Source organism: Pongo abelii, chromosome 9 (genome assembly GCF_028885655.2).
Source record: "Pongo abelii isolate AG06213 chromosome 9, NHGRI_mPonAbe1-v2.0_pri, whole genome shotgun sequence".
Classification (NCBI taxonomy): domain Eukaryota; kingdom Metazoa; phylum Chordata; class Mammalia; order Primates; family Hominidae; genus Pongo; species Pongo abelii.
In genome coordinates, this window is record NC_071994.2 from 88152097 (window position 1) to 88164533 (window position 12437).

At 37.4% G+C, this 12437-nt stretch overlaps 1 protein-coding gene across 30 annotated transcripts in view; it reads right to left on the minus strand.

The window, feature by feature from the left end:
- The window catches only part of PICALM (phosphatidylinositol binding clathrin assembly protein), a 111774-nt gene that overhangs the window by 7454 nt on the left and 91883 nt on the right, over window positions 1–12437 (minus strand). For all 30 annotated transcript variants that reach the window (XM_054526154.2, XM_054526162.1, XM_054526160.1 and 27 more), the window contains 2 exons: window positions 11423–11482; window positions 9504–9608 (listed from right to left, as the gene is read on the minus strand). In XM_054526154.2, the coding sequence (XP_054382129.1) occupies window positions 9504–9608; window positions 11423–11482 (165 nt within the window). The remainder of the gene's footprint in view (window positions 1–9503; window positions 9609–11422; window positions 11483–12437) is intronic.

Below are 12437 nucleotides of genomic sequence, written 5' to 3' on the forward strand. Positions count from 1 at the left end.
CTCTGCCTTTCTGCCTGCTGTGTGATACCTTCCACCATATTATCATGCACCAAGAAGGCCCTTGCCAAATCCCAGTACCTTGATACTAGACTTTCCAGCGTCCAGAACTGTAAGCCAATAATTTCTGCTCTTTATAGACTACCCAGTCTATGGTATTCTGTTACATCAGCACAAACAGACTTAGACAATGCTTCAAACATGTTTTCCTAATACTGATGTGTAATCAAAACATTTAGAGACCATAGTGCTACTAAACAGGATTCCACAGAGACACTGAGTCACAGAACAGTTAGGCTGTTTTGGGGTAATGTTTAGAAAATGACCAGGCCATTAGTGGTACACTGAATCCAGTTGCTTAGGGATATAAATTATACAGTGCTGCATTTCATTTATTTATATTAAAGATAGTGCGATTCCTCAGCTTCCTCTGTGAGATAGTGCTAAAAGACAGGATTTCTCTACTATATACATGTAGGGGTCTGTCCTTTGGGTTAAGTCTAGTGCCACAAATAATTGCTTCTTGTGTTTATGCTCAACAAAACCCCACCTTGGGTTTCTGCCCATCAACAACATAACAAAGTTATGCCAACATTAACCCTGTCACCTTGAATGCATTACCCATTTTGTTTTTGTTGTTTTTTTTTTTTTTGAGACAGACTCTCTGTCGCCCAGGCTGGAGCACAGTGGTGCAATCTCAGCTCACCGCAACCTTCGCCTCCCGGGTTTCAGCAGTTCTCCTGCTTCAGCCTCCTGAGTTGCTGGGACTACAGGTGCCCGCCATCACGCCTGGCTAATTTTTGTATTTTTCATAGAGACAGCATTTCACCATGTTGGTCAGCCTGGTTTCGAACTCCTGACCTCGTGATCCGCCCCCCCCCCCCCCACCACTGCCCCCCCGCCAGCCTCCCAAAGTGCTGGGATTACAGGTGTGAGCCACTGCACCCGGCCCGCATTACGCATTTTGTTTTAGGGGTTGCCACACAGTGACCTGGGAGCATTCCACTTTGAATGTATGTTGTATCTGAACCTCTCTAAAACTGTTTTTTCCCCCGCAAAGACAGGGTCTAGCTCTGTTGCCCAGGCTGGAGTACAGTGGTGTGATCATTGCTAACTGTAGCCTCCAATTCCTGGGCTCAAGTGATCCTTCCACCTTAGCCTCCAAAAGTGTTGATATCACAGGTGTGAGCCACTGTGCCCAATTCTCCTCTTAGAATTAGACAATAAGGACAATTCAGGGAATAGGAACAATTTCCAAAAACAGGGCAACCTTTAAATATTTTCTTAGTCAGTTTCAAATATTTTCATTTGGTCCTTACAGCAAAATGATAAAGTACACAAAGTAATACCACAATTTTACAGGTAAGGAAACTAAGGCTCAAAGTTAGAGAATTTGCTCTCAACACATGGTTAGTTGAGGAGTCAAGTCAAGACTGCTGAATTGTGACCCCCCAAAAGATGTGTTGAAGTCCTAACCCCTGGTGCCCGTAAATTTGACCCTACTTGGAAATAGGGTCTTTGTAGATGTAATCAAGTTAAGATGAGGTCATTGGAGTGACCCTAATTTGATGACCAGTGTCGTTATAAGGAGAGGCACGTGGAGGTAGAGACCCATAGAGAGAATGCCATGTGACAGGTAGAGACTAAATGGCTACAGATGCAAACTCTGGAATGAATGGGGCTACCAAAAGCTGGAAAAGCCAAGGAAGGACCCTCCTCTAGAAAATTCAGAGGGAGCATGGCTCTGCCGATACCCTGATTTCTCCAGAAGTGATAGAAAACAAATTTGTTTTAATTTCTGTTTTTAAGAGCTTAAAAACTTTTAATATGCTTAATCATGTTTGTGGTACTTTGTTACAGCAGTCCTAGGAAACTATAATATAAACTCTAATGCAGATCTGCTGGTTCCAAGGCTGGTGTTATTTTCCTCTTCAAACTCTGCTATCCCAATTAACTTCAATTCAGCTACAATTTATGGCTATATTGAATTTACAAGAAAAAGTTAAAGTTGGAGTACAGAAATAACTTTTTAAAGGAACTTTTCTAGTAAATGTGAGACAATACATTCCCATTCTTTCTGTATACACAGTATTATACATGGTCACTGATGTTGGTCATGAAGATTCAGCAGAACTTCACAGGCATCCCAGACTTTAAGAACACTTTCTGGTTTTATTTATTAAGACAAGAAATTAGATTTCTACCTTTTCGAGAATGTCCTCAGCAAAAACCTAGTAATAAGCAAGGTCTTATTCTATAAGTTGTCTTGTTACCAATAGTGGTCAGCAGATGAGACTTCTAACATTTCTGTTTTGAATGATTCAGGTGTGTACGGGGAGCTAGTTTTCACCTATGGTACTACATCCCAATCCCCAAGGAAACGTCCCTCATGGTATTCTGCATTAGGCAAGGATGAATGAGCACAACACACTGCTTATAAGGCAAAAAGCCTTCTTCACAGAAATCCAGCTGGAGAAATTGGCTGACAGAGGAGGTACTGCCAATACTCACAATTAACACACCAAAAGAGTAAAACAACAACAACAACAAAACCAAAAAACAAAACCAAAACGAAGCCTAAAAGCAGCCACTAGTCCTTAAATACAAGAAAGTACTTTAAAAGGCTTTTTCTAAGACTTAAATTATTCAAATATCTAAAGGCAATAGTGTTCCCATTTAGAAGGATAAAAAGCACTCACAACAAGCCATCGTTTCCTTTCAGACACTTAACTGATGTCAGACTTATTTAAAATTAGCCACTGCAAACAACAATAAAAAACAGCAGCCATTTTGTATCTTTAACCATATCCTCCATAAACAAAACTGGCAGTCCTCCTTTAAAAAGAGGCCTAATACCAGTCAAGAAACCAACAAAACTTGGCCAGGAGCAGTGGCTCATGCCTATAATCCCAGCACTTTGGAAGCCAAGGTGGGAGGACTGCTTGAGGTCAGGAGTTCAAGACCAGTCTGATGTATGCTCGCTCTACAAAAAATTAAGAATTAGCCAGGCATGGTGGTGTGTGCCTGCAGTCTTACCTACTCTGGAGGCTGAGGCTACAGTGAGCCATGATCGTGCCAATGCACTCCAGCCTGGGAGACAGAGTGAGACCCTGTCTCAAAAAACAAACAAACAAACAAACAAAAACAACAAAAAAGAAACCAACAGTTAATTTTAAAATTAAATACCCAAAGGTAATACTCTGTATTTTTCATATTGCTTTTGGGAAAATAGGCAGATTGATATGTGATCAGTGGGAATTTTTCATATAAGGAAATAAGATGACAACAACTCTTCTCACCCCCAAAGAGCTTCAAAAATACCTAAACTGCCATATAAACATTCATTTAAAAAGTGTTATTTCATATCACAATGACTTTCAAAAGAAAATTGAAACTATAAATGTCTTCATGCTTAGTAACATAATAGCTGTATATTGCAACTAAAGAATGAGTTTATGAACTACTGGCTTAGCAATGGACATTTCAATTTATGTAAAGCATGAGTAAGAGAAAGCAGAAGTCCCCTTTCCAGACACACTAGCAATCTGTACCAAGCAACCAAATAGTAAGACCGTGAGGAAGCACGGAAGAGAAACAAAAGGAAAACCACAAGGACCTAGAATTTACCGTGAAGTTAAACATCTAGGAAGATGCACTAATGTAGAACAACATACTAAAGACAGCTACAATGTTAGGCATGAAACAGAAAAACATAATATCCGTTGTTAAACAATTCCATGAAAATATCTAAAAAATACAGAAAAATGACCCAGCACACACACACACGGAGAAAAGGGTATGTGTATAGGAATTCATAAGTTCAAAGCTACAGCGCAGTCTACTAAATTAAAGCCATAATGACAATTTCCTGAAGAACTGAATCAAGTCTGAGCTAACAGCCATCTGGAAGGTGTTAGCTGCTTCCTCACAAACAAGCACTAATGCAGTGCTTACAGTAACCTAGATAAAATGTAAGACACACAACACACTGGAATGTCTCACTAAATGGCAACAAGATAAACATATCTGAGAGGGCTAGAGTTCTCTCAAAAATGTTAACTTGATATAATCAGTTAACATCAGGCAAGAGACCAAGAGCTACAAGTTATGCCTTAGGTGAGTAACAGCTCTCAAAACAAACACTTCAAAGAGCAAGGAAGAATTTTGGAAACAGATGTAGAAATGAGATTTGATTAAAAAATTCCATTTTGATGGAATTTCATTTTTCATTTAAACTACCATTTACTTTACCCCATACAAAGAGATGGATGATCTCTGCCCTCAATAATTTTTTAATCCAACTGAAAAAAAGGGAACAAAACAATGAAAGAACAATTAAAAGGTAATTCATTAAGAAAAATTATTTTGGTTTCGGCTAGCATTCTACGGACAAAATTAATCCAAGAGACTGGCTGAGAATCATTAAACATTAAAGCATGAGAAAAACCTTATCTAATTCAAAGATAAACAGTTTATTTTTTTCTTTTTAAAAAACAAAGAGACAGAGTCTCACTATGTTGCCCAGGTTGGTCTGGAACTCCTGCACTTAAGTGATCCTCCTGCCTCAGCCTCCCAAACTGCTAGTATTATAGACAGGAGCCATGTGTTCGGCCAACAGTTTAATTTTTAATTATTAAAAATGTTCAATCATAAACATAAAATAAAGCTGTCTTCATTCCTCAGGTGAGCAGTCTAATGTTTTAGCTCACCATAACTATTAGCCAACAAATCAAACCAATTTTGAACACCAGTGCAAGTTATTATAATGGTTACAAGTAAGTGAAATGAGAGATTCAGGAGGGGCAGAATAAGTTATATGATGAAAAAGGTAAGTTTACAAGGTGATTCATTTACTTAACAAATTATGTCCAAAAACTATTACATGTCAGGCACTGTTCTAGGAACTACGGACAGAGAAGTAAACATGCCAGAGAAGCTTCCCTTCATGAAGCTTATAATCTAGTAAAGAAAGCCCTTGCTAGATTGGATGGATGCCAGGTAGTCACAAGGTCTGTAAGAAAAAATAATGCAGAATAAGGAAAAGAATTCCAGATCTCATAAGGATGTGAAAGGGACACCAGATGACCGAAGACTGGACAAAGAGTAAACCCACTTCATGGCAGGTGAAGGACTTATGGAAGACAAATAACAGCAGAACACTGGATACTTATTGAGAATTGTAAAAGTATGGAATCGAAGAACTTGAATATTCCGTTAACTCATTATTACTCTTATAAATAGGGAGGCTTCATGAGGTTGTTTTAAGATGGAAGGAAAGCTGAGAAAAGGCTTTAAATGTTCAGTTATATTTAGATTCACCTCCTTAGGCTGGGCACAGTGGCTGACACCTGTAATCCCAACACTTCGGGAGGCCCAGGAGGGCAGATCACTTGAGGCCAGGAGTTTGAAACCAGCCTGGCCAACATGGTGAAACCCTGTCTCTACTAAAAATTAGTTGGGCGTGGTGGCATGTGCCTGTAATCCCAACTGCTGGGGAGGCTGAGGCAGGAGGTTTAACATAGGAGGCAGAGGCTGCAGTGAGCTGAAATCGTACCACTGCCCTCCAGCCTGGGGGACAGAGTGAGACTCTGTTACCCACACACAAAAAAGATTCACCTCCCTAAATGTTTGAGTATGGAGATAGCTGTTACAAATACTGCCTATAAAAGATTTTTCCAATATTTACAAAACGGATTAAATCGGGGAGGCAAAGAACATGAGTGACTATTGCAAAACAAGTGTGAATACAGAGGTTCCAAGACTGGGTAAAAGCTGTAGAATGCAAGGAGAAGGGTGGGTCTAATTATAGCAGAGGAACAATTAGTGGGACTTTGTGATTAGATACATGCAGAACAAAGAAATTACAAAAGAATTAAAAGTAACATTAACAAATTTAAGATTCTGACTTTCAAATGATTCAAATGACTATGCAGAGAGACCAAAGCTTCTTGGAGCCATTTCATTGCTGCCTGATTTTATTTTCCTAGTTATCAATTTGCTTCCTTCATTTGCTTTTTCAGTAATACTTAAGTACTCATTTCAAATTTTATCTTTCAACTAGAAACTTATTACCCTAATGTTCTCATTCACTTCTCTTCTGATATAAAAGTAATTAGGAAAAGGTATTTCTGTCCCTGTTTTTTTTCATGCACAAGGAAATTCTGGCACTTTTCTGGTGTTTCTGTGAAAGGGTTATGTTGGTTTTAGAAGGCAACAGGACATAAAACCTGGGTTAAGAGCAGATGCTGGGTGGGTACGGTGGCTCATACCAGTAATCCCAGCACTTTGGGAGGCCAAGGCAGGTGAACTGCTAGAGCTCAGGAGTTCAAGAACAGCCTGGGCAACATGGCAAAACTCCATCTCTAAAAAAAAATACAAAAATTAGCCAGGCGTGGTGGCATACACCAGTAATCTCAGCTACTCAGAAGGCCAAGGCGGGAGGATGGCTTGAACTTGGGAGGTGGAGGTTGCAGTGAGCCGAGATCGCACCACTGTACTCGAGTCTGGGTGACAGAGCAAGACCCTGTCTCAAAAAAAACCAAAACAAAAACAGAGCAGATGCTGGGTGACAAGCAATTTTTTTTTTTTTTTTTTTTTTTTGAGGTGGAGTTTAGCTCTTGTCGCCCAGCCTGGAGTGCAATGGTGCAATCCAGGCTCATTGCAACCTCTGCCTCCCAGGTTCAAGCAATTCTCCTGCCTCAGCCTCCCAAGTAGCTGGAATTCCAGACATGCACCACCAAGCCCAGCAATTTTTTGTATTTTTAGTAGAGACAGGGTTTCACCATGTTGGCCAGGCTGGTCTTGAACTCCTGACCTCAGGTGATCTACTCACCTTGGCTTCCCAAAGTGCTGGGATTACAGGCATGAGCCACCGTGCCTGGCCAACAAGAAATTTTTTAAAGGTAGATTTTTGCCAACATTTAAAAAAAAGTTTAGGTTTTTAAAAAGCAAAACTCATACACAATGTTTCAAGGTTGAAGGTTATTACCCAAAACTGTAAAGGATATTCTTTACAACTATAGTAGTTACATCCTGAATGTGTAAATGTGGTTTACAATTTAGCACAAAAACCTAAGGAGTGTGCAGACTGTTCACTGCTGACAAAAGAAGATGGTGCTACCTTATTGGCCAGTAAGGCCTCAGTCCCACTAGCAGAGAGACAGTGGTATAAATGAGCACTGGACTAGGAATCAAAGACACCTGGGGATAAGTTGATTTCACCACTTAATTAGTTGAAGAACATTTCCAAGTCTGTCTTCTTTACCTATGAAATGTGACGGTGACAGCAGACCCATCTACCTTAAAGAATCGGCTAACACAAAGTACATGAAAGTAACTGGAAATTGTCTGGTAGTATCCAAGCTTAAGGTAGCAATATATTCTGACAACAGCCTGCAAATCAAGATGCAGAGTGGGTGAAGGGTTTAACTACATATCAGGAAAAACACTTCTGTAGTCAAAGGTCCCTGATAAGTCTTTAGCATGGACCATAGCTTTAAAAAAAATTACTTAAATACATTTAGGTTTCTATCACCTAGTCTCTTGTACCAAAAAAAAAATAATAATAGTTTTTAAAGTAAATGATACATATCTGAAGTTAAATGTACAAATAACAAAATAAAAAACAAAAGGACATGAAAAAGACATAACTGTGTATCAAGAAAACATCTACAACAGATAGGGAGATCATCCATATACTTCCTGAAAGATTATCAAGTTAAACCAGTAATGAGATTACTGCTGGTAAAAGTTCAATAACAGTTACTATAAATACTGTAAACACTCATAGTCTATTTTATAGAAACAAATGCATAAAAAGTAACCGACTTATAAAAGTAATGACTGTGTCAATTACCCTCACTCCAAGTTGTTTTCAATTTTCACTGTAAATACTTAACTGATTAAAGAACAAGGAGGAAGTCATTTTAACATGGACAAAGGGTGGGGTAAAAAAAGAGGCATGTTGGTAAATGTATTAATTGTAACCAACATGAATTTTACCCCTTAATCAGAACTAAATTCACTACCTACTCTCAGCCAAACAGAGATATCAATTTATTAAGAGATGCATTATTCAAAACGGATGAAAAATGAAAGGATGCCTAGGCTTCACTAGTCTATGAAATACAGTTCACTATTTCACTTTCTGTGGTTTCAGTTACCCGAAGTGAACCGTGGTCTGAAAATAGGTAAGTAGAGGATATTAAGATAGTTCAAGAAAAAGACAGAGAGGGAGAGAGCAAGCATGTCCGTGAGCAAGAGCACACATTAACAAAACTTTTATTACAGTATACTGTTACTGTTCTATTATTATTATTAATCTCTTACTGTACTTAATTTATAAATTAACCTTTATCAGAGGTATGTATGTATAGCATATATATGGTTCAGTACTATCCCATTTTCAGGCATCCACTGTGGGTCTTGCAACATATCCCCCAAAGAGAAGAGGGGACTACTGTGCACAGAGACTAGATTCAAATTGGATCAAATAAACTAATATTGGCAATGTAAGACTGTATGCTTTGGCAAATGTAATATATATGCATTCAAATGGAAGGGGAATAACAAGTCCACTAACCAAATGCTCATTCAAATGTTTTCAAATAAGCATTAAACACATAACCAATCAGTTAGCATTAGCAACCATTTAAGAAAAGGAGGGGTGTTCTAACAATTGCATATAATTAACTACTTCTAGATGTCAAACAGTATGAGCAGAGCCACAGACACAGAAGGATAAACCATCCTATCCCTTCACAAGAGCCTCATCCCAGAGTATGCCACCAGAGAAGTGAATAACAAAGGAATTTCCTATCTCTTCTAACCATAACGGGTCAAACATTAAAAAAAAAAATTCTTCTAATGCATCAATAATGGGATAAAAAACAATGTATATTTATGGTATATTTTCAGGAACTGGGAGAGAAAAGCCTTAGAAACATGTGAGGAGGAAAGTCTCTGGATTAAACAATCTAGTTTAGCATGACATTTCAAGCTTTTTGACTCCTTTTTTTGGTTTTTGAAAACAATCCTCAGTGGCAGAAAGTTATCTCATGAAAAAATAACATTGAAAACTTTTTGGAGAGTTGCCAAGAGTTTCACAAGCATCTCAAGGGCAACACGCCCTGCTATAGCATCATTCTAGCCATTAGCCAAGGAACTAAAGCTCTGAGTTAATGGTTTTGAGGGTTCACAAAGGATAGTACACCAGAATCATGAAGAGCAAGTAGGCTCCTTAATCTCAGAAAAATCATCCTTTGGATCCACCAACTATAAGTTACCAAGAATTTTCTGTCTTTAGTATTTGCTATCTACTTATCCTTTCCCTCCAAATAATCAATATTCCTAAAGCTCTTATGTAAGAAAGATACGAAGCAAGCAATATCCATAATGACGGGAGAAAGTGCTAGTAACTTGTTTCTCAAGTTGTACAAAAGGGTTTTATAGTATCATACTCCTTCCAAATCAAGCACATTACCACAGTTACATGTAGTGTGTAATACCTGTGCTCCTGATACAGGGCCAAAGGGGTTTGGTGGTCTCATGACAGGCTGGCTATATATTAAGGTTGGCTGCGTCATTACAGGGACACTTCCCATTTGTGGAGGCTAAAAAAGAGAAAAATATCAAGTTAAAAGATATTGACTCCTATCTTCCTTATTGTAACTAAGTAAATAACAATGACAACAGGGATGACAGGTCCTAGTACCTTTGCTTGACTCAAAGGGTAACTTCCTCTGAATATAAGTAAGACTAACAGCTACAAACTCTCGAGAGTATTTTTTTTTCTTTTGGTACGTAAAGTCTTTAACATGCTTATTTTTAAAATGTAGTAACAAAACCTAACTTTTTCTATTCAATGAGTTGCAAAATTTAAACTTTATTGTAGTAGAACAGATAAAATGATTTAGACTAAGAGCTTCCAAATTTATCAGGTTTAGACATCAAGAAAACTTAAGACTCTGTCTTTGCTGCTAAGATATTTCAAAGTAAATTGCCTTTGTATAACAAATCAAGTACTTTTGCCATTATGCAAGTGATCACAAGTGAAGACAGTTGATTCTCTGAATAAACTTGCTCTAGTTCTTCCATTTTATTTCATATAAGAATCAAGAAAGAGCTTAAACTACACACCAGAGGTTAACTCTTTCTTGAGTAACTGAAAATAGAATCTCAACCAAATATGTTTCTTTAAAAATTACCACTACAGGGTATAAAATTAACCTAGTAAGTGACAATACCTAGTGTAAAAATAATGCACATACAGACTACTGTTTTGGTTAAAATGCAATGCTCTAAAATCTTTCCTTTCAAGAAGTTCTATTTATTGTTTCAAGTAGACTACTATTTGCATTTAGAGCTTCATTTTAAGTTTGGCCTGAGTTTCTCAGCAGACAATTTTTTTTTTTTTTTTTGAGATGGAGTCTTGCTCTGTTGCCCAGATTGGAGTGCAGTGGCATGATCTCAACTCACTGTGACCTCCGCCTCCTGGGTTCAAGCGATTCTCCTGCCTCAGCCTCCCGAGTAGCTGGAATTACAGGTGTACGCCACCATACCCGGTTAATTTTTGTATTTTTAGTAGAGACGGAGTTTCACCATATTGGTCAGGCTGGTCTTGAACTCCCAACCTCAGGTGATCCACCAACCTTGGCCTCCCAAAGTGCTGGGATTACAGGCATAAGCCACCACACCCAGCCTCAGCAGACATTTTAATGCAATGACTATGAAAAAAAGCTGTGAAACTTCTCCACATGTATAAAAAGAGTTACTTCCATATCATATACATAAAGAAGTAACATAGCAGGCACAGTAGCAATACCAAGGGACATGGTACTGCCTTCTACCAGGAACAGTTCCTCAAATACATACCAGTGGGTTGAGGCTACTAGCACCATTTCTTTTCTAAGTGAGTCTCTATATACTGAGAGTTGGGAAAGTCAGGGCAATCTAAAATGCACACTGTGGCATTTTGAAAGGTTAAAAGACTGTTTTTGTACTGTAATAATCATTGTATAGGAAAATTTCTCTAGCTTTTATCAGACTAAATTTACCTCTATACAATTCAAGTGTTAATCCCTCCCATGCCCTACAATATTAGGTTATAAGACCTCACTGGTATTTAATATATGGTCACAGCAACAAAGGCTTAGAATTAACATTAATGTTTGAAATATAAAAGGCCCAGCAAAGTTATGAGGAGAAAAATAAACCAAGTAATACTATGAACATTAATGCATAAGATCTCTTGTATAATGATTATTCTAGACATACTTATGAAACCAATGCCATGGTTCTACTGCGTTAGGCACTAGGGCTAGGAGTATGAGGAGCACTAAATTCTTTTTTAGGTTAAATTGTAATAAAAACATGTTACATATGAATCAATATTTTTTCCAAAAGCTGTACTTATGAAAATACTTACAATTCCATATCCTATCATGCCTGTTGGTGTAGTAGCAGGATAGGCCATTACAGGGGGTGCCTAACATAGTGAAAGGAAAAATGAACAAGAAAGTATAACTCATGTGTGTCAACTGAGTTCAAGGAATTAGTAGCTGTAGTTCCACTAAAAAGAATTGCTAAGACAGCTGTGAGTAAGTGACACTTGTGATCATTAAGAACTGTCGATTAATGGTCAGTGAAAAAAAGTGTTTTCAAATTAGCAGAAAAGCAGACTTATTAGAAGGAAAAATATACCACTTAAACTTAGATACAGCAGTGATCTAAGATTTCATCATGCTTTTTACAGCTTTAAAAATCTTTAGATTTAAAAAAGTATCTTAAATAGTTCTAAATAGTTCTAAAATTTAAAGCCTATCACTATCATTAAAAAATGTCTACCCAGAAAAAGTATTATTGAATGTTTTCTTACTTAGGTACCTGATTGCTTTAGCATTCAAAGAAAAAATGTAAAGATCTCAAATCAATCAATAACCTGATCTTCCAAAAAGTTAGTTTCTAAGGATCTGACTCACTCTTTTCAAAAAACTCCAAAGGTTTCAAACTACTATTGAGTATGACTATTTCTATGAACTATAGTTCTTATATACAGTATGTACGTTAGCTTTCTAATTCATTCCAAAAATTATTTAAGAGGAACAATCAATTAGGTCAGTTTATGCTTTCATGTTTAAAAGAACCATCTACCACTACGATGTTTAAGTTCCCCTCTTCCTACTACTTTGATTATCTGTAAACATACAATTTGAGAACAGAATCATTTTAGATATAGTTGCTGTCTTAACAACATTTCCTGTGTGTGTTTCTCATAATGAAAACTGAAATTGAATAAAGGTGGAAGACCAATAACACTGCTAAAACATAAAATAACTGAAATTATATGGCAATTTGAACATATGCATGGAGAAATTAAATGAAATATAACTTTAAAAAAATAACACTAAAGTGAACAGTTATAAGTTTAGTATTTGGGTGAG